The following is a 22048-nucleotide window of genomic DNA, read 5'->3' as shown; positions in this document are numbered from 1 at the left end:
ACTTAATATTATGAATGATTATTTTTGTTTCATTATTTACTTTGGTCAGCATGATATGAATGATTGAATACGTTATTATCTACATAGATTTGAAAAGCTTTCTTATATTATTAACATATCTGTTCTATCAACTCAAACTCATTTCGGTTTTAAGTACAGTACCTTTAAAGTTGATTTACTTCCTCCTTCCCTTCCCTCTTCTCCCTCCCTCTTCTCCCTCCCTCTTCTCCCTCTCTTTTTCTTACTCTTTGTGGTCAGGACCTCTTACTCTTGCACATTTGGTATTCTATCATTTGAACCACACTTCTCAAGCTAAAATGGATTTTGTTTTTTTTTTGTTTTTTCTTGTCAGTTTTGGAGCTTGAACTCTGGGCCCGGACCCTGTCCCTTAGCTCTTCAGCTCAAGGCTAGCGCTCCTACCACTTGAACCACAGCACCACTTCCAGTTTTCTGGTGGTTAGTTGGAGATAAGAGTCTCACTGGCCTTTTTGCCCAGGCTGGCTTTGAACCACAATCCTCAGATCTCAGCCTCCTGAGTAGCTAGGATTACAGGCATGAGCCATCGGCCTTTGTTTGTTTTTTAGACAAGGTCTTGTTATATGTTTCCAGCTGGATTCAAACTAACTGCGTACTAACTGTGTAAATTTGTGATTATCCAACTTCAGCCTTTACAGGCCTATCCCACCCTGCCCGGCTTAGATTAGTTTTTAGTAAGCTTTTTTTATTGGAAAGCAAGCAGCCATATTTCTTAAAAAGAAAAAATTCAATAACATAAAATGAGAAAGTAGCCACTATAAAGATAAGCACTATTGTAGTTTATCTGACCCAGAAATGCTTTGTTCATATGTTTCTGTTTTTATAGCATATATGTTTCTGTTTTTATTGCATGGAAATATAGGTATGTTCTATACCTTTTAAAAATTACATTAAAAATAAATAAAAATTACATTTCAGTATATACTTTGTTTGTTTTCCCCCAAGTTTCCTAGAACTCTGAATTCTCCAGACTTTACCCCCTGGGTGGTAGGGTTAACTACTTTTCTTTTAGTAGCTATATAGTATAGTAATTCAGCATAAAACTAAAATAGTAACTTCCTGTTGTTTGAACATACAGTGTTTTTCCAGTCTTTTGTTGTCAAAAACTATTGTATATTACACATGCTTTTCTTATTTTTTTGTCAACTTGCAATATAGATTTTTAAAAGTGAAATGATTGGATCATAGACTGTAATTACTTGGAAATAGCAAATCAATCCTGGCTAAATTGGCTAATTTGAATCAATGAGAAATTTACAGGAAATCTGGACAACCAGGAATTGATTTCTCAACTTCTTCACCTCTGCTTTGCATAATCTGTTGGTTTATTTCTGGAATATTCCAAATTTGAGGCAAAAGAATATTTAGATAAAACTGAGTCATATGTTAAAGCTGCCTGGAAGTGAAGAGTGAATTTTTTTCATTAGTGATACTTTTATTGTGAGACTAGATTCTACTGATCATCACTTTAAGGAGTTCCCCAAACAGTAGGATACTTAAGTACTAGGATTAACAAAGAAGTAATGAAGTATTATTTTTTGCTATGTATCTATGTAAAGCACTTCTTGCATATTTGAAGCTAACACCAAAAAACTCTTTACCCTCCTATATTGTAATAAGCCCTCATTCCTACGAATTCTTTATTATACTCTAAGAGATCAGTTTTAATTTAAAGAAGTTAGTAGTTTGTCATATATTGAGTTAAAGGTTTGTTTCTATGTTCAGTTTGTTTTGAGACTTATCCTTCATAGTAGAAGAATAATACAGGAATGAAAAGGAACAAATTTATCATGTTGTACACATAGTAAATCAGGAGCCTTTGTTTTGGAATTCCATCTGACAATTAGGCAAAATTTTCATTGGAAGTTAATTAGTGCATTTCCATCCTGATCATTAGTTTCTTGAAGAATTTGCAAAAATGTAATATGGAAATTATAAATGTTTTGCAAAGTAGAAATAATAAAGCTATAAAGGAAGAGGTAAAGAAGAATGGGCTTATTGAGTGATGTAAAAGCAATACTTAAGAGGTAGAAGAATCACTCAAATTTAATATAATGGTAAGCAATTTGACAAGTAACAAAATAATAAAATGAGATTGAGACATTGCAAATGTATAAGTACAGAGATAAACAGTAGAACAAAAATATAGGCATTATTACCATCTTATATAGTCATGTGTGCATAGCTTTTGACCTTTTCTAATTTGGGAAGGGAAATAACAAAATGCTGAAATAAGGATACATATTGACCCATGAGATGTACAAGACACTGTGTTGAAAACAAACTTTACAACTTGGGTGGGGGGATTCGGGGGTTAGGAGAAAAACAAAGGAAGGGGTAACAATGCTCGAGAAGAAATATACTCATTACTCATGTAACTATAACCCCTCTGTGCAGTATCTTTACAATAAAAAACATTAAAAAATACAGGCATTATTGAATACCAAAAAAGATTTTTAAAAAATAGCAAAACAAGGTGGGTACCATTGGCTTATGCCTGTAATCCTCACTACTCAGGAGGCTGAGGTCTGAGGATCTCGGTTTCAAGCCAGCTAGGGCAAGAAAGTTCATGAGACTCTTACCTTCAATTAATCCCCAGAAAACTGGGAAGTGGTGCTGTGGCTCCAAGTGGTACAGCACTAGCCTTAAGCAAAAAAACCGAGAGAGAGGGCCAAGCCCTGAGTTAAAGCCCCATGACTGACAAAAACAAAACAAATCATTTAAATTACCAATAATCACTGTGTTAGTATAACTGGCAAATTTGGTTTTGATACTGAAAATAGATTCATAGTTAATAAAATAAATAATGGCAAATTTGAAAGTTAAAATCAAGATTGTGGAAGAGTGAACCTAACATGGAATGAAAACAGAAACAAGCTTGTATTTCAAATAATATGCCTATTGGTCTGACAACAAAAATAATCGTAAAAAGTGTTGAATTCTGAGTTTATTTATTGTAAGATTGAGCAAAAATTTTATTCCAAATAGTATGTGCCAAATTTCTCATTATTGTAGAACAGGGTTTAAAATATGAAAAAAGGAAAACTGATACAGACTTGGCAATGACATTGGGAATCATTTATACGTATTATACTTATATGTATTTATATTTCTTTGGTGGGGTACAGTACAGAAATTTGAACTCAGGGTCTTGTATTTGCTAGACAGGTGCTCTATGACTTGAGCCATTCAGCCAGTCTTCTTTTTGCATTTTTGAGAAAAGGTCTTGCTTTATGTCCACATGACAAGAATTTTTTTTTTTTTTTACTTGTGTATATGCCACAGCTCCCAACCATTGGTTGTGAAGGGAGTATTGTAAAATTAGTCTTAACTTGTGACTCCCTCAATATTTTCCTCCAGAGTAGCTAGGATTACAGGCTTAAGCCACTGTGCCCTTATGCATAGTGAAAGGGCCTACAAGGCAATATTACTCTTTCAGTAATGAGCATACTTTATGTCCAGGGAGAAGTTTCTAAATACTATTTCTTATTAAACATAAGCAATGAACGGGGTGCTGGTGATTCATGCTTATAATCCTAGCTACTCAGAAGGCTAAGATTTGATCACAGTTCAAAGCCAGCCCAGAGAAGAAATGTCCGTGAGACTCTTATCTCCAATAAACCACCAGAAAACTAGAAGTGGTGCTGTGGTTCAAGTGGTAGAGTGCTCTCCCTGAGCTGAAGAGCTCAGGGACATCAAGCCCCACAACCCACCAGAACAAAACAAAATAAAAACAAAACAACCAACCAAAAAAACTCCCAATGAATCTTGAGGAAAGGATTGGTTCTAGGGCTGAAGCAAGGAAAATAGGAGGTTAGACTAATTAGACCAATTTATTGTGTCATAAATAAGTAACAGAGTGTTCAAAAAATGATAGATATACATCAAACATATGCAAGCCCAAGTGAAAGAGTTCGCACTGGCCGAATCTGGGGCAGATTTTGAGCATTAGACTGTGTAATTAGTTTTAGGAATATAATGGTTATAAAAAGGAAGGGTTTTTATGTTTGGATACAAGTAAATACATGATAAACACAAAAGAATGGAAAGAAGCCAATTACAGAACACTGCTACTTAATAGATATAGAAGCAATAACCAATTTAGTCAAGAATCACCAAAACTAGTAAGTGGAAGTTTGTCAAGGAATTAAGATGCTTATATTATTTTAAGCTTTTTCCATGTATTATTTATTTTTAAAAGGAAAAGGGCAACCTTATGGAACATTAACCTAATAGTCTCAATTGTAACAAAGTAACAGAACTTACAATGTGGCAGATGCTTCCTCAAGTAAATACCAGGATACCAGTTCACACACACATGTGGCATTCCTGCATTATCTTTACTTTTTTTTTTTTTTTTTTTGGTCTGAGACTAGGACTCAAACTTGGTACCTAACACTTCAACTAATCCTTGCCTCCAACCCCATCATAATACATTATCTTCATCTAATTATTTATGAAGAAACATTGATAAATACAAATCAAGAGGCATTCTATAAAACTGCTGTCCTATACTCTTTAAAATGTCAAGGTCATGGAAAACAAAAACTGTTTTAATTTTAAATGGTTCAGGGGAAAAACGTGTCTGTCTGGAGTTAGGGGTTGGGGTGGACATAGAAATTGCTTGAGCATCTGAGAGGAAGAATGAGAATATAGTTGTTCCTAAATATGTATGATGGATTTGGTTCCAGGACCTTCTGTGGATACAAAAATCTTTAGCTGGTCAATTCTCTTCTATAAAGTAACAGAAATTATTCATAACAAACAAACAGTTTTCTGTGTTTCTCCCCCTCTCCCTTTTTTTTTTTTTTTTGTAAACTGGGACTTCCATTTATGGCTTCATACTTGCTAGACTACTATTTAAGCCATGCTCCCAGCCTTTTTTGTTTAATTGTATTTTTCAGGTAGCATCTAATACTTGTGGTCCTCCTGTCTTTGTCCTGTGTAGCTGAGATTCCAGGCATACATTAACACAGCCAGTTTATTCTTTGAGATGAGATAAAGTCTCCCTAACTTCTTGCTTAGGTTGGCCTTTAACTATAGTCTTCTGACTTCTCTACCTTCCAAGTAGCCTGGATTGCAATTATGAACCACCATGCCCTGGTTTTCTATGTTTTTAAAGTCATCAGATGACTTTTATGTAACACTATTGATAGTTATTATGCTGCTTAAGGAATAATGACAAGTCTGTAAATAGTATAGACATAGGGTTGTTTTTTTTTTTTTGTAAGTTTTTTATTGTGAAAATACAAAGGGGTTACAATTACATGGGCAAGGTAATGAGTACATTTCTTATCAAGCATTGTTGCCTCCTCCTTTGTTTTTCCTCTACCATCCCTTCCCTCCCACCTCTACCCCCTCCTACCCACCCACCCCCATCCCACACCTAAATTAGAAAGTTCATTTTTTTTCAATATAGTTTCTTGTACATCTCATTGTTACAATGGGTCCACCTGTATCCCTATTTAAACGTTTTGTTTTTTCCCTTCCCCTCCCAAATTATACTGACATCAAATACAGTGAAAACCTGGGGAGGAACATACAAAGCAACAAAAAACCACATGGTACCTTATAAATATGTTAGAAACAATAGCAAGCAAGGAAAAAAAACCTCTGTGTGTCCCTATCTTGGTTCATTTCACTTAACTTCATTTTATCTGGTCATATATACATAGATTTTGGCCTTTTCTACTTGTCCCAGACATATACTAGTTATTGCAAATAAGGAAAACCATGGAGGTTTTTTGTTTTTTTTTTTCCCTCCTGTACACCAGTAATTGCTGAACCTTGTCTGGCATAGTGGCACATACCGTAGCAGTAAAGGTTTGCGCCACTGGGGCTGCATTCAGCCAGCCTTCAAAACATAGACCCTCTCTTTAAAAGTAGTAGCAGCAGCAGTAGTAGATAGGTCTGGATAAAATACATGAGTCTTTCTTTGGTTGTGGTGATTTTATGTTAAAAATGAAACTATCAATATAGAACTTAATTTTAAAGCATTCAAAACCTACAGAAACAAAGATCCCAGAGCTCTGGAGAGGAGGTTCTGGAGGACTTGAAACCAGCCTGGGTTACATAGTAAGATCAGGCTCAAAATTAAACAAAAACATGGAAATATTTTTGTTTGGAAATATTTTTTAAGCTCAGTGTAGATAAGAGTTTTTACAGTTGATACACATTATACTGAACAATAAAACCACATCATGGAAGTTCTTTTTATAAACAGCCCTTTCAATAAATATTCTCTGTAGCATGAAGGTGTTTGTTGTTTGCCTTTGAGATAACGTTTTGTTATCTGGCTTTGAACTTGTATTGCTCCTGCCTTAGTTTCTCAAGTACTGGGATTTAGACATGTACACTGTGCTGGCTGTGAATTCCTTCCTGTGTTCTTCTCTTCTTTCCTTTCCAGTTACAAAGTTTGAACTCAAGTGTCTCATAGTCTTACTAGGCTTCCTTGCTTACTGTTGACACGCTACCACTTGAGCCTGGATCCCTGTCCAGCATTTTGCTAGTTAATTGGAGGTAAAGTCTTGTGGAAATTTTCTGGCAGACCTTGCTAATATTCTCTGATTTCAGCCTTGTAAGTAGTTAGGGTAACAGGTGTAAGTCACCTGCACCTGCCCTGAATTTCTTTGTAGGAGTATTGACTTGCTTTTCATTGTTAAAATATCACTGGTGCCTAAAAGGGTAGATTTGATGTTTGTTTTTTAATTTAGCACACATTAGTTGTACAAAGGCAGTTTCCTTGTATTTCCATACATGCATATAATGTATCCAGATCAGTCCCACTCCCTTTATCGGTTCTCCCCAATCTGTAAAACAATTGGAACAGATTTCATTGTTCTATTTTCACACATGTAATTAAGCTGTGATCATGTTCATCCTCATTTACCCTCTTCATTAGAGCTCCCTCCCTCCAAACCTTCACATATGCACATACACACACATAAAGTATAGCATTAACTTAGAACAACATTTTGTCATTGTTAGTGTATGTATGTAAATCGCCAGTTTTAGGTGGATTAATTTGAAAAGCTTTTGACCTTTCCTATCTGATTGTATTATCATTGCTTATGATTGGAGTATATTCTACAGTATGCTTATGTTCAAAGTATCTTCTGCCATTTTTTTGTTTATTTCTCCTTGCATTATTCCAGCTGTGGTTTCTTTGGAGAGTTACTAAATCTAACACTTTTTTTGTGTGTGGGAGATATTTTAGCTTAAATCGGATAGACTTGTATATGTGTGTGCACATGCTTGTGCTAGTCCTGGGTTTTCAACTCCGGGTAGGTGCTGTTCTTGAACATTTTTGTTTAAGGCTATACCTACCATTAGAGCCACATCTCCACTTCAAGCTTTTTGATTGTTAATGGGAAATCAGAGTCCCATGGGCTTTCCTGCCTGGGCTGGCTTCAAGCCATGATCCTCAGATCACAGCCTCCTGAGGAGATACGATTACAGGTCTGAGCCACCAGCCCAGAGATAGTACTGCTTTTAAATACATTTAACCTGTACTCACACCAATATGATAGTATGTATCACTCACTAATGTGAGTGAAGGCTCCACATTTGAACTCTTCCATATTGTCTCAAATGGGATGAGTAAAATATGAAGAGGAGAAGGGGAGAAGAGCAGTGTCAATTCATAAGTGGAATGTCTCTCCCTGTTGGGATATTTTATTTGTGTGCCCTATGTTGAAGGGCTGTCGTCTACAGAAGGAAAAATTGTGGCTCAGGTGGATTGCAAAATCCTGCAAAGGCCTGTTTGGAAAAGAAGGTATGTTGGAAATTCTCTTCAGTTATACAACAAAAGTACTACAGAAAAGGTCCAAATATACAGTTACACTAGAATTTTTCATTAACTTTTTTAGTGAGGCATCCATGCTTCAGTTTTATTAAATGCTCATTGTCATACTTGTGTATATTTCTTTGGTCCATAGGTGAATATACCAACATTATATCATTGGATTTCTGCAATAAAATCCTTAGAATCTTTCATGCATGTGTTTATGATATAAATAGATTGTTTCACCATCTAGTATTTTTGTATCCATCTTAACTAATTTCTGTGACATCTGTAGAGTTTTACATGCCTTTTCAGGAAACTACAGTTCGTTTTTTCCTCTAATTCTTAACATTTTACATAGTCAGAGAAATACCTAAAAATTTGACATAATTTAGTTTTAAGAGTGTAATATAACACATATGTAAAAAATTAGTAAATGTGAGTTTACTCCAAGACAAGAAAACTAATAATAATTTCAATAGACTTTGAAACCTCTTGTGTTTCTTCATTCTATCACTTGTCAGGGGAATTTGTCATGGCTTGTTTATTCTTCATTTTCTTTGTGTCTTTTCCACTTACTCATATGTTTCTACAAATTCGTTCAGTGCTTTTGAATGTTTATGGCACTCATGAATAGAATCAGTGGAATTCAGGTCTATTTTTAATACAATTGTTGTCGATAGCTATTTGTATGCATCAATATTAGCTTGTTAAATTGTTCTGCCATGTAGTAGTTAAGTTTGTATGGTGTATATATTACTTCTAGATTTTTTTTCTAAGGTATATGCCTAAGAGTAGAATTGCTGTATTACACAATGGGTTTTTTTTTCTTTGCTTTTCTTTCTTTTTTGTGCTGGTACTGGGGCTTGAACTCAGAACCGTGCACTCCTTCAACATTTTTGCTCACACCTGCACCTCTGGCTTTTTACTAGTTTATTAGAGATAGAAGTCTCCTAGATTTGTCTGCTTTCAGCTGTCTTTAAATCAGGAGCCTCAGATCTCAGATGTATAATTACGTCTGATGAGCCACCAGCACCTGGCTTACAGAAAATTCTTTATTTTCTTCTGTATTCTACCTATTTAAATTCATTAATTTTTTTTTGCCATGTGGTGAGTTGGAAAATGATACTATTTTTTCTGTTAAATACTTAGGAAAAATTAGGCCTAGATGAGAACAAATTTTCTTTAATATTAACAGAGAGAATAGAAACTCACATTGTTGTTCTCTTTTCTAATATAAGATGGTAGTTTTAGTTCTTTTTAATGACTTCTTTCTCTTTCCATTTTTTGTGGAAAATTTCTTGAAATTCATATTAGGAATACCATTTTCAAATTATATTGATAGTTTCACATTTTTATATTCTCTTTTTGTAGTTGACAATAACATTTGCATTCTCTTCTATAGTTCAGAAAGTATTGTTGATATCATTTGAGTTTAGTTTCCATGCCCATTCTGTCATTTCTGCTATGTAACCATTCCTCTATTTTTTAAATTTTCCAACTTCATCAAGTTGTTATTGAGAAAATGGATGATTTTAAGCTGCATGATGTGATGTTTTATATGATACCCACATGAAATGTTTACCAAGGTTAAGTTCGTTAGCATATCTGTCTCTACACCTACTTACCCTTTCTGTTTTGTGGTGGCCACATTTCAGGTAATTCCAGGGATGCAATTGAGTATTACTAACTGTACCATGTTTTATACTAAATCCTCTGAATTTATTCATAACTGAAATTTTCTACCCTTTGGCCAGTACTTTTTTTCCATAGTCTCTTGCCTTTGATAGCAATCATTTTTCTTTCTTTTAGTTAATTTTTATTAATTACAGTACTCTGTGTGTGTGTGTGTTCTGGAAAATTATATAACTTTTCTTTCTGAGTATTCTTTCTGAGTATTCACATATTTGATAATGAATTATCTTAAATGAGAAGTAAAGCTGGGCAAGAATTATTGTGAGAAAACTTTTTTCTCCAGACTCATATTTGTATATTATTTTCTCTTAATTTCAAAGAGAAGTCAGAATGTTGTTCAAATACTCTGTGTAACTTTTGGGGTCAGTTATTTTCTTGTTTTTGAAGCCTAAATCTCTCATGTGAGTGTTTTTGCCTTTTGTTGTTTCCTAATGGACAATGCACCTGACATCATAGTCCCAGGGAGCTTTCTGATGTATATGCTTGTCATTAGTTTAAGCTTACTTTTAATGTTCTCCTTTTATGGGCAGTCTTGGCAGAAAACTTTGGCCTTTATGGTTTATATGCCATTAGACTTGATTTTGTGCCTGTTAATCTCTTTTTAAAATTTTCAAAAAATTATTATAAAGGTGATGTACAGAGGGATTAAAGTTATATAAGTCAGATAAAGAGTATATTCCTTTTTCAGCAATGCCACGCTTGCCCTTGCTTTCTCCCAGCTGGTATTAATCTTGAAATTGCTCACATCATTATTAGTAGCAGTCCTTCTGTTGCCTAACATTGATTGCTAACTTGATTGAATTGAGACACAAATAGGAGATTAGTAATACACAACTCTGGTTGTATTTGTGAGGTTGTTTCCAGAAAGGACAAATTAATACACAACTCTAGTTGTATTTGTGAGGTTGGGGCATAATCTCTACCTTAAGGTGAGCATTACTACCCCAGAGGTTTGGGACTAGAATGGAATCAAAAGAGGAATAAGGAAGTACACTTCTTTGCCTGCTGGGTACCATAAGGGGAACAGAATTCTTCCCCTCAGCCCTCCTTCCATGGTATTTCTGCCTTGCCATCAGACTAAAGGCGATAAAATAAGCTATGACTTGAAAGTGTTAAAATAGCCACAGTAAAACTTAGCTTCTTTAAATTGTTTCTGTTAGGTATTTGCATGGTAAAAAAACGTCTAAGACAGTATCCTTTACTTGATGATACTATTCTTTCCATGCTGATTCTCATAGTTTTTCACAGCTTGGAGTCTTTTGAAGCTATAAGGTAAAGGATTTTGCTTCTTTGGCCAACCATTTGTTCAACCCCAAATAGTCATCACTGGGTTCTGTTATGAGATACCTTCACATTTTTCAGCTTCAGTTCTTCAGTGGCTAAAGGAAATCCAAATTGTATTTCCCCTTTTATGTGGTTTGACTTAGGATCTTTTTCACTTTCACTAGACTATTCTGCTTTCTCAAAAAAAAAAGTTGGGCTGGGAAGGTGGCTCAGTGGTAGAGTGCTTGCCTTGCATGTATGAGGCCCTAGGTTCGATTCCTCAGCACCACATAAGAAGAAAAATCTGGAAGTGGTGCTGTGGCTCAAGTGGTAGAGTGCTAGCCTTAAGCTGAAGAGCTGAGGGACAGTGCCCAGGCCCAGAGTTCAGGCCCCACAACTGACCTTCCTCCCCACCCCCCGCAAAAAAAAGTTTGCAAATTAGATTTGTGACCCTTAAATGCACCAGACTTCTGAAAGGAATGATGCTGTCTTTATTAACTTATTTATTTATTTATTGTGGGTCATGAGGCTTGAACTCTGGGCCTGGGTGCTATCCCTGAGCTCTTTAGCTCAAGGCAAAGCATTACACAGAGCCACTTCTGGTTTTCAGGTGGTTTATTGGAGATAAGAGTCTCACAGACTTTACTGCTAGAGCTGGCTTTGAACTGCTAGGCTTATAGGCAGTGATTTTTTTCTTTAAATGGTTAATTTTAGTTGACTTTAAAGAGAAAGGAAAATATAAACCCTGTCATCTTTACATATGCATCATGCATATTTTACTTTTCCCCCTTGATCCAGAAATAATCAACTTGTATTAACTGCTAGTAATTATAGTTACTGCTTTTCATTTCCAGGTACTCTACCAAAATATTTGCAGATGAGAAATTATATCCTTAGAATTTCTATACAATAATCAGAGATGACTGGTTGAAATAGGATACAATGCATTGATACCTGTTCATGGGTACTATTGCAGTAGTCCTTCTAATTTGGCATATAGGTTTGAAATTTACATAATACAATTATTTGTGATTTCCCATGTTTAATGACAAAAAGTTCTTTGAATTTTCTGTGATTAGAGAATGTACCTTAGATAAGGTACAACAAATACTATATAATATTAAGTAATAACATATTGTACATAAATATCATTTATATAAATTTATATAATTATATAATAAAATGTATTATGAATTTGTGTATAAATTGATTATGACTACTTTTATAATTTCTTTGGAGATTTGAACAGAAAATCTATCATATTGATGGTGATGCCAAGTCTTTTGCAACTTAATCTAGTTTTAATATTTTAGATATTGTAAGAGGTATGTTACATTATTCCACATTCATTATAACAGTGCATATGTTTGATGCTAGTTTGAATGAATCCATTGTATTGTTCATATGTAAACTTGTTCATTTACTGTTCTAGAGATCAAACTCAAGGCCTTGGGTATATTCAACAAATGCTCTCTACCATTAAGCTACAACCTTGTTACTCATAATTAAGCTTTTAATTATGTGTCATTGAATTCTCTATTATTCATTACCTTTTTATATTTCTGCTTTCCTATAAGTCTTAAAATATGCTCTAGAGCTAGTCACTAATGGTTCATGCTTGTAATCCTAGCTGCTTGGGATGCTGAGATTTTAGGATTACAATCAGAGCCAGCCCAGGCCAAAAAGTCTATGAAACTTTATCTCCAATCAGCATCCAAAAGCCAGGAGTGGAAGTGTGGCTTAAGTGATAGAGTGTAGGTCTTGAATGAAAAGGCTAAAGGGAAATGCACAGGCCCTGAATTCAACCTCAGAACAGTCAAAACAAACAACAACAACAAAAAGTATGGCATAGAGCATGTCAGATTGAAGAAAAAGATGTAACCCCTTGCCTCTAAATCTCTTCCTGATGTTGAACCAGGGATCCTAGTTGTCTGTTTGTCTGGTAAGACTTTTATTTTCATATATCGCTTCTAATTTAACAGACTTACATATGTCATATACTAAGCAGATTACTATAGGAGCTCAATAAATACTTACTTGACTAATACTTTAACTGTTCAGAATGATGCCATTGTCTTTGAAGGTTTTGTAGTTTAATGAATGAACACAGTAATCTGTTGGCATATTAACTCAATGTATGGCAGAGAATTAAATCAGAAGACTCAAACTTGTTTTTTTGTTTTTTGTCTTTTTGGTCGTAGGGCTTGAACTCTGGGCTTGGGCACTGTTCCTCAGCTCTTCAGCTCAAAGCGAGCACTCTACCACTTGAGCCACAGCGACACTTCTGGTTTTCTGGTGGTTTATTGATAAGAGTCTCAAGGACTTAACTGCCTGGGCTGGCTTTGAACCGTGATCCACAGAGCTCAGCCTCCTAAGTAGCTAGGATTATAGGCGTGAGCCATCAGCGCCTGGCTAAGACTGAAACTTTTAAGTAACTTTGTATTTTAGCTATGTTTTTTGTCTTTTAATACATTGAGCTTTGAGAAATATAACTAAGAAACAAAAAGACTGACCTTATTTTAATAGGGACAAGAAATACAGAATTCAGTGATTTTCTTGATGCATCTCAGGTGAAAATATTTAATAATGGCAATAATCACAACTGGCACTTAGGCCAGTTTGTTTTAGGAAAGGAAATTTCCAAAAATTGTGAAAGTTCCCTAAATCACAAATTTCTGTGGATTGTAATTGTGCAAAGTGTCTGTTTGGGGAAACAGTATCTGGATATCACCAAGATTGGAAGTTGTGTCATTTTTAAATCATAGATACGTCAATCATACAGGTTTTTAATGTGGAATAATAGATATTGTTTGGTTTAAGTATATAGTACTTATGCTGTTTGTCAGTTCACTTCATATTGCTTATGTGACATTTCAGATGTTTTGGGAGGAGAGAAAATTCATATTTATAGTCCCTTTTTGCTAGTAATACTGTTTTCTTTCTCAACTGTAATGAAAAATATAGAAATGTTCAATCTACTGGGCACAACTGAGCAAGAAGTTTACAGATAACCTTGTTGAAAGATTAGTTGTAAGTTTTGTTTTTTTTTAATTTAAGCAGTCTTAGTGTTTTGAACTCAGTTTTATACTTACTAGTCAGGAACTCTATTGCTGAGCCATGCCTCAAGTACTGCTTTTTGCCAATTTTTTTTGAGATAGTATCTTGCTTCCTGTCCAGGGATGTGCCTATACTGTGATTTTCAGTCCTACATGGGGTGACAAGTAACACACAACCATGCCCAGCCCCTTCCTATTGAGGTTGAGTCTTGAACACTTGTCTGCCTGGTCTGGCCTAGAACTACAATCTTTCTGATCTCAGACTCTCATATAACTTAAGATGATAGGTACAGCTATCTTGTTATTGGTTGAGAAAGGGTCTTGTGAACTTTCTTCCTCGGCTGGCCTTAAACTGCGATTCTCCCATTTTCAGCCTTCCAAGTAGCTAGGATTATAGGTGCGAACCACTGGGACCCAGCTTGATTTTAAAATTTCCAAACCTTGGGGCTGGGAAGGTGGCTCAGTGGTAGAGTGCTTGCCTTGCATGCATGAGGCCCTGGGTTTGATTCCTCAGCACCACATAAGAAGAAAAATCTGGAAGTGGTGCTGTGGCTCAAGTGATAGAGCACTGTCCTTGAGCTGAAAAGCTGAGAGATAGTGCCCAGGCCCAGAGTTCAGGCCCCATGACCAAAAATAAATAAATAAATAAATCCAAACCTTTACTTTTCCTTGATCTAGTTGGCTAGCAGTTATTTCATGAAGATTATCTTTAGTTTGTTTTTAACCATGCATCTACATCAGTTGTAAAATATTAGACTGCCTAGAAACTCTCAGTTGTCTAAGTGATTTGCTGTGACAAATACTATATTTCATTTGCATAAAAGATGGTGAGTGACATTAGGATATGAATTTGATATTTTAATTCCAATTAATACTAAGATCGATCATATTCAGTAATGGTGATATACAGTAAGAGATACTTAAACATAAGTTTTTAAAGGAATTTGGCAACATTAATACTATTTCTAGTGCCTCTGAAGAAAATACTCAGTTAAATGTGTAGATGTGACATGATTCGTGATAGGAAAAAAAAATTGACTGGGAATGTGCCTCAGTGGTAGAGTGCTCACCTAGCATGCATGAAACCCTAGGTTATATTCCACAGTACCATATCATATACACAGAAAAAGCCAGAAGTGGTGCTGCAGCTCAAGTGGTAGAGAGGTAGCCTTGAGCAAAAGAAACTCAGAGACAGTGCCCAGGACCTGAGTTCAAGTCCCAGGCCTGGAGGGAAAACAAAACAAAACAAATTAGCCGAAATGGATGTCAGTAAAGAGTTAATTAAACTAATATGTCAATACGATCAAATTCTGTATAGCTATTAAAAAAGCATGAAGTAGCAAAGCATTTACCTGACATGTTTATGTCTCTAAAATATATTATTAAATAAAAATACCAGCCAAAAGGCATGCTGAAATAATGTGAATGAACTGATTAAGAGAAAAGAGGGATCAGTCTTCCAATGTTGACTTAGATTTTAAAGTGACAAAAGCAAGTAGCAATAAACAAATTGTGCTACTGTTCATCTACAAGGAGTTATATATCTCGATCTTCTGAAAAGATAAAATGTTTTTAGAGTCATTGCATTGATTTTTATTCGCAATATTGCTGATAAAGTGAAGTTACTGATCCACTATCAAATTTCTGATATTTTATAATGATTAGATGTGAGGCATCTAGTAAAGGAAAATCTGGTAGGACTTTAAAAATAAGTCATATACCTGTTTGTAAATCTTTGTTGTGCTGTTTTTCTATTTCAGTTATCTAGAAAAGTACGAGAAAGTTCATCATTTTGGGGAAGATGATGATGAGGTACCACCCGGCAACCCAAAGCCACAGCTTCCTATTGGTGCAATTCCATCTTCCTACAATTACCAGCAACACAGTGTGTCAGGTAATGATCACTGGAGAGTCTTTGGACATAAGAGAATACTTAGGGAATTGGACTAATGCATCTAGCAAACATTGGCATCTAGGTGTTATCTGACTCCCTCTAATCACAGATCGTTTTGAATTTTAGTTGAAGAAATTTTCAGAATTGCAAATACCCATACTTCTACAGTTTCTTCCATGTAGAAATGTTTTTTCTTATTTTTGATCATCAGTCTATTAAAGTTGTTTAAGATTAGGAAGCCAGGGTCAGACACAATGGCTCTCACCTAGAATCTCAGCTACTTGTGAGGATTGAGGTTAAATTTAAGGCTAGTCCTGGCAAAAGTTAGTGAGAACTTTATCCAACGACAACAAGAAGAAGTGCTGGGTACACTTGCACTCACCTCTGAGGGAGACTTAAGTATAACGATCACAGTCCAGGCTGGTTCTGGCACAAAATGACAGACAGTACCTGAAAAACACTAACAGCCAAAAGATGTAAGAGTGTGGCTCAAGTGGTAGAGTGTAAGCTCAAGGTGCTGAGATCAAACCCCTGTACCATGAAAAAAGAAAAAATAAGGAAGGGCAACTGCATAGTGAGTTCAAGGCCAGCCTCAAAACATGGGAGACTAATAGGAAGAGGTGAGGGAAGGAGGAAGAGAGGGAGGGAGGGAGGGGAAATAGAAGGGACATGAGCAAGAAGGAAGGGAGGACCAGAGAGACCAAGAAGTTTCTAAGAGTTTACTACTAAGATGGCTAACCCTAGAATACTCAGAAATGTTCATAATTTTACAACTATCCTACTAAGATACCAGGAAAAGAGTTTTATGAAGTCACAGTTCTTACCAGTTAAAGAAGAATCTGAATTAAAAAAAATCAAGAGTCAGGAGCCAGTGGCTCACGCCTGTAATCCTAGCTAATCAGGAGGCTGAGATCTGAGGATTGAGGTTCAAAGCCAGCCAAGCAGGAAAGTCTGTGAGACTCTTATTTCCAATTAACCACAGGAAAACTGGAAGTGGCAATGTAGCTTAAGTGGTAGAGCACTTGCCTTGAGCTGAAGAGCTCAAGGGCATTGCCCAGGCCCAGAGTTAAAGCCCCACGACTGACCAAAAATAAATAAATAAATAAAATTGAAAACTGAACTTGAATCACATAGTCAACCTGAAATAGAGATTTATGTAGAAGTGATGAAGATTTGTTATAATGGCTCTGTGGTTGATGGAATCACCTGGAAGAGTGATGTAGGAAGGTAAGGTATCTGTGTCATTCATTAGTTGACATTTGGCCTTAAAAAAGAAGGGAATTCTTTTTTAAGGTTATGTCCTTTATAAAAATTGCATTTAGTCCATATATTTGTTACTCTTATTCATCCATACCAGTACTGATCCTTAGGATTAACTTGTCTTATTTGTGTCACTCTCACCAGTTCTTTTTATTTTCACATTGTCTATTTCAGAGTTTCTTTTATGTTGAATTTGACGTCATATTTCTTCTCCAGTTAATGACTAAAGAAATAGAATCTTGCTGGGAGCTGGTGGTTCTCACCTGTAATCCTAGCTACTCAGGAGGCTGAGATCTGAGGATCATGGTTCAAAGCCAGCCTGGGCAGGAAAGTCCGTGAAATTCTTATCTCCAATAAACCACTAGAAAACTGGAAGTGATGCTGTGGCTCAAGTGGTAGAGTGCTTGCCTTGAGCTGAAGAGTGCAGGGACAGCGCCCAGGCCCATGTTCATGCCCCATGACCAACAAAAAAAAAAAGAAAAGAAAAAAGAAATAGAATCTTCTCTTAAAATCTGGGATCTCCATTTGAAGCAGCTTTACCTGATGCTGTTTTAAATAATTGGATTAGGAGAAGCAGGGAGTGCCAACTAAACCTAAGTTTTGCTTTTATTGATAGTTATTACTACAAGTCTTAAAGCATTTTAAAGTCATCATGTAGAGTACCTGGCTAGTGGTTTTATCAGGTAAAATCAAATGAAGCAACTTGTTAGGTGATAAGTTCTCTTTTCCTAGAGAGAGAATGGCATTACCTAATTCAGGGATGTTATAGAAGATATTTTACATTGAGTGAGACATTCTACTAATGACCTTGAAAACTTTTCTACTTGATAGGAATCAACTTGATGTAATTCCTCTAGTATAATAAACAAAATTTGGTATCTGCTACTATATCTCCCAAAAATCCTTTTGCACTACTTGGTCTTTAAGTTAAAAAAAAAGCATTCAAGATGTGTTCGCTCTCTTTTCCTGGTTACAACCAATTTTCCTAAAGAAAGTGTGAAGTATGGTTGTTATTTCAGAAGAATATGACATAACTTTCATATAACTATACAAGTTAATAAAATGATAGACATGCTTAGCATATTGCATTAGCTCTTTTTGTTTGTTGTTTTGCTTTGTTGTATTTTGTTTTGGTAGTACATGGAACCAAACTCAGAGTCTGGCACTAGCTAGCATTTAAACCACAGCTCCAGAGTTTTTTTGCATTGGTTATTTTGAAGGTAGGGTCTTGATTTATCCTTGGCTGGCCTGAGCTGTGATCCTATTCATGTATCCCAGTGTCACTGGGAAGATAAGTGTGCACTACTTCATCCATTGTACTTCATCAGTAGCTGGGATAACAGGCACATGCCACCCTGCCTAGCCATGGTTGAGATAGATTCTCAAGAACTATGTTTTTGTCCAGGCCAGCTTCCATCATAACTGCTCAAGTAGCTAGGATTATAGGCTTGAGCCACTGATCCTGACACAACTCTTTTTAGCTAAGCTATGAGAAGTCTTATTTGTTTTAAGGAAACTCTGAACAGTTAGGCAGTATGTACATGTTTGACAAAGTCAAGATTAGGGATTTACAAAGAGAAAAAACTGATAATTGCTGGGAAACATCTAGAATATAAAACCTGAAAAGAGATAATAGTTCTGAATAATACAAGCATTTACAAATTTACACGTGTTTTTTTTTTTGCAAAGAAACCTGTCACATTGTTGTACAAATTAATGTAATGTTTAATATATAAAACAAATCTTGCATTGATGATATTTTTCAAGTGTCATTAAGGAAAAAGATTAAACTTCATAGATTTCCTTGTATATCTGTACTGTCTGTGTTCTAAATAAATGTTAAAATGGAATTATCTAGTGGTAAATTGAGTGTATAAAGTTTTTTTTTTTTAATTTCAGGGGTGTGGCCTAGTGATAGCACACTTGCCATGCCCTTAGTTCACATGCATGAGACTATGGATTCAGTTCTTAACATCACAATAAAATGACAGAATTGAGTGGTTTACTTGTGTAATCTCAGATGTAATCTTAGCACTGGGGATGCAGACAGTCAGAGCAAAAGTTCAAGGCCAGCTTGGGCTATTTAGTAAGATTCTGACTCAGAAACAAACAATTGATTTGTGCCTGCATTTTTATTATATAGTATCCCGTTTTGATTTGAATAAATATTTGAGTAAATATTTATCTAGTTATATTTGTTGTTAATAAGATATTCCAAGACATTCTTAAAATTTTTTGAAAGGTAGTAATCTGCAATTCTATTATCATTCTCATAATAGAATATCATAAAATTAAATATATGTGAATTTGAATTTTACTGGGGATATTAACCATGTCTGTGTGTGTGTGTGTGTGTGTGTGTGTGTGTGTGTGTGTGTGTGTGTGCGCGTGCGCGCGCGCGCGCGTGCGCGTGCGGGTGCATGCACATGCTCTGGGGCTTGAACACTAAGGGCCTCTTGCTTAGCTTATTTGGTTCACGGCTAGTGTTCTACCTCTTAAACCATGCCTCTAATTCCAGCGTTTTGATAATTCATTGGAGATGATAATCTCCAGGACTCTTATCTGGGCTTACTTTGAACTATAACCCTCAGATCCCAACTTCTTTAGGAGTTAGGATTACAGGCATGAGCCACTTATACTCTGCTAGATAAAATGGTAAAAAAAAAAAAAAAAAAAAAAGAAAAAGAGACAGTGAGTAGGACCTTTTGCTTAGAGCTTTGGGATAGTTCAACATTGATATGTATATTTTATGTGCATTCAGGCCAATGGGTCATACTTGTTATTCATACTTATTCAGGAGCCTAAGATCTGGAGGATTCCAATATAAAGCCAGCCTGGGTAGAAAGTTACCAGCTTACATCTCCAATTAACTACTAAAAAGCTGAGCTGGAAATGCAGCTCAAATAGTAGAGCCTCAGCCATGACCACACAAACTCAGCAATCATGAGGTCCTGAGTTCAAACCCTGATATCAGCAAAAAACGAAGAAACAAATAAATGTGTGTGTGTGTATGTGTGTGAATGACTATGTGTGTGTTATAGGTGTGTATGTATATATATTATTTACAATGTCCTTTTGAAAACTGAGATAGTCAAAATAGACAAATAGATACTTGTCATTGAAATTAATAGAATTATGAAGTTTGGGAACTAATCATGCTTGTGATTCTTAATCCTAACCCTATCATATTCAAAATATTCAAAAGCCTAACAGACATTTGGACTATAGTGGGCATTGCCAATATCCGTAAAAGCACCATTGCAGAAATCCTCCTATAAATAGCATTCCAGGAGCAGTTCTCCCTTCCTTTAAACTGAAAACAAAGAATCAAATGTTGTACAACAAACTTGTCAGTAGTGATCTGTTTATGTAAACTTCAAATCATGAATGTTGACAATAACTTTCTAATTCCCATTCTGATAGAAAATTACAATTAGATTCTGTCTCCTTAGAGAAAGAAGAACTTAATTAATGCATTTATTTTTAAGACATAGTATTGATATATTGCCTAGCCTAATTTTGAACGCCTGGCTAAAGTGATTTTCTTGTCGCACCCTCCTGAACAGCTGTATGATAGGTGCACATTACTGTGTCTGGCTTGGTCTTAAAAGCCTGTGAAGATTTTCCTGTACATTGTCTTAAGAATCTTTAACAAAATTAAATAACTCTAGGTTATTTTACATTCCTGTGTGTGTTTATAAACAAAGTCCTTTGGTAGGAATATATCTATCATCCCTTATCCTGGAATAGCTGATAGAATGGTTCTGTGATTGTATTGAAGCTTGATTGAAAATTGATTCCAAATTTATTTTTATTTGAGACCTCAAAGCTACGTTAATCTAAAATAAAATTACTGTTAACATTTTTTTTATCATGGCTTACTGTTCATAGGATAAAAACATCAAAACCTACTTCTGTGTTCTTAAATGTCTGTTAACTTTTTCTTCACATATTAATTTATGAATAATTTAATTGGTCAAGTTAATAAAAACAAGCAATTTATTCTTACTGTCCATTCTTAACAATTGTGAAGAATTCATGTCATAGCAATTTGTAATGACTTCGTAACATTTTTCACCTTTATGTTATTGGAGACATTTCTAGAATATTTTAGAACTGAAGGAGGTGTCTCTTCAAATGTCATTATTAAACAAGGGGTATACACTTGACACTGAAGCGGAATTTCAAGCTTCAGGTTTACCTGGGCTACGTAGTGAAATGCACAAATCTAAACACAAAATGTGTGTGTTGGGAAATGAAATTATTTTCCTCTATTATGTGTTGTAGCAATCCATTTTTGTATTTTATATTTCATTTAAAGAGGTTTGGGCTTGTTCTGTTTTTCAGGGTTCTTGTTTTAGCTTTTTAAAAATCTCTGGAATGTTGTATCTAGAAGTTTTCTAAGTCATGATTTCTTGCCTCTTAACTATTTACAGCTTTATTTGAAAAATATACTTAGGGTACATACTGCTCCAGTTAAGCTTTCAGATTCTAGAAATAGCATTTTTACATGTATACATTAGAGTTTTATCTTAGTGGTTTATAAGCACATCATTATCTACCTTTCAAGCTTAAAAAAAATCAGTTCTACAGAAAATATTATTTTGTTTTAGAACTGACATTTTTAGGACAAAAAAATGTCAATCATAAAAGCTTACAAATCAGATTAACATATTTCTTTCTTTCTTTCTTTTTTTTTTTTTTTGTTGGTCATGGGGCCTGAACTCTGAGCCTGGGCACTGTCCCTCAGCTTTTCAGCTCAAGGCTAGGGCTCTACCATTTGAGCCACAGTGCCACTTCCGGCTTTTTCTGCTTATGGAGTGCTGAGGAATCAAACCCAGGGCCTCATGCATTGGAGCCACCATCCCAGCCCAAGATTAACATATTTCTTAAAAGAATAAGTTGCTGACTGAGAAAATGTTTGTAAAATTAATAGGTAAATGATTTATATTAAAAAACAAGATATTGGGCTGGGAAGTTGGCTCAGTGGTAGAGCGCTTGCCTTGCATGCCTGAGGCCCTGGGTTCGATTCCTCAGCACCACATAAGCAAAAAGAAAAAA

The 22048-nt window shown here is 35.4% G+C and overlaps 1 protein-coding gene across 1 annotated transcript in view; it reads left to right on the top strand.

Annotated features, from left to right (window-relative positions):
• Positions 1-22048, top strand: part of Arid2 (AT rich interactive domain 2 (ARID, RFX-like)) — a 160420-nt gene that overhangs the window by 72148 nt on the left and 66224 nt on the right. Inside the window, exons 4-5 of the mRNA XM_013018715.1 lie at positions 15594-15727; positions 17162-17173. Of these exons, the coding sequence (XP_012874169.1) occupies positions 15594-15727; positions 17162-17173 (146 nt within the window). The remainder of the gene's footprint in view (positions 1-15593; positions 15728-17161; positions 17174-22048) is intronic.

The sequence above is a fragment of the Dipodomys ordii genome, unplaced genomic scaffold, assembly GCF_000151885.1.
Source record: "Dipodomys ordii isolate 6190 unplaced genomic scaffold, Dord_2.0 Scaffold42, whole genome shotgun sequence".
In the NCBI taxonomy this organism is placed as follows: domain Eukaryota; kingdom Metazoa; phylum Chordata; class Mammalia; order Rodentia; family Heteromyidae; genus Dipodomys; species Dipodomys ordii.
The sequence above is the reverse complement of the archived record's forward strand: the minus strand, read 5'-3'. Positions and strand labels throughout refer to the sequence as shown.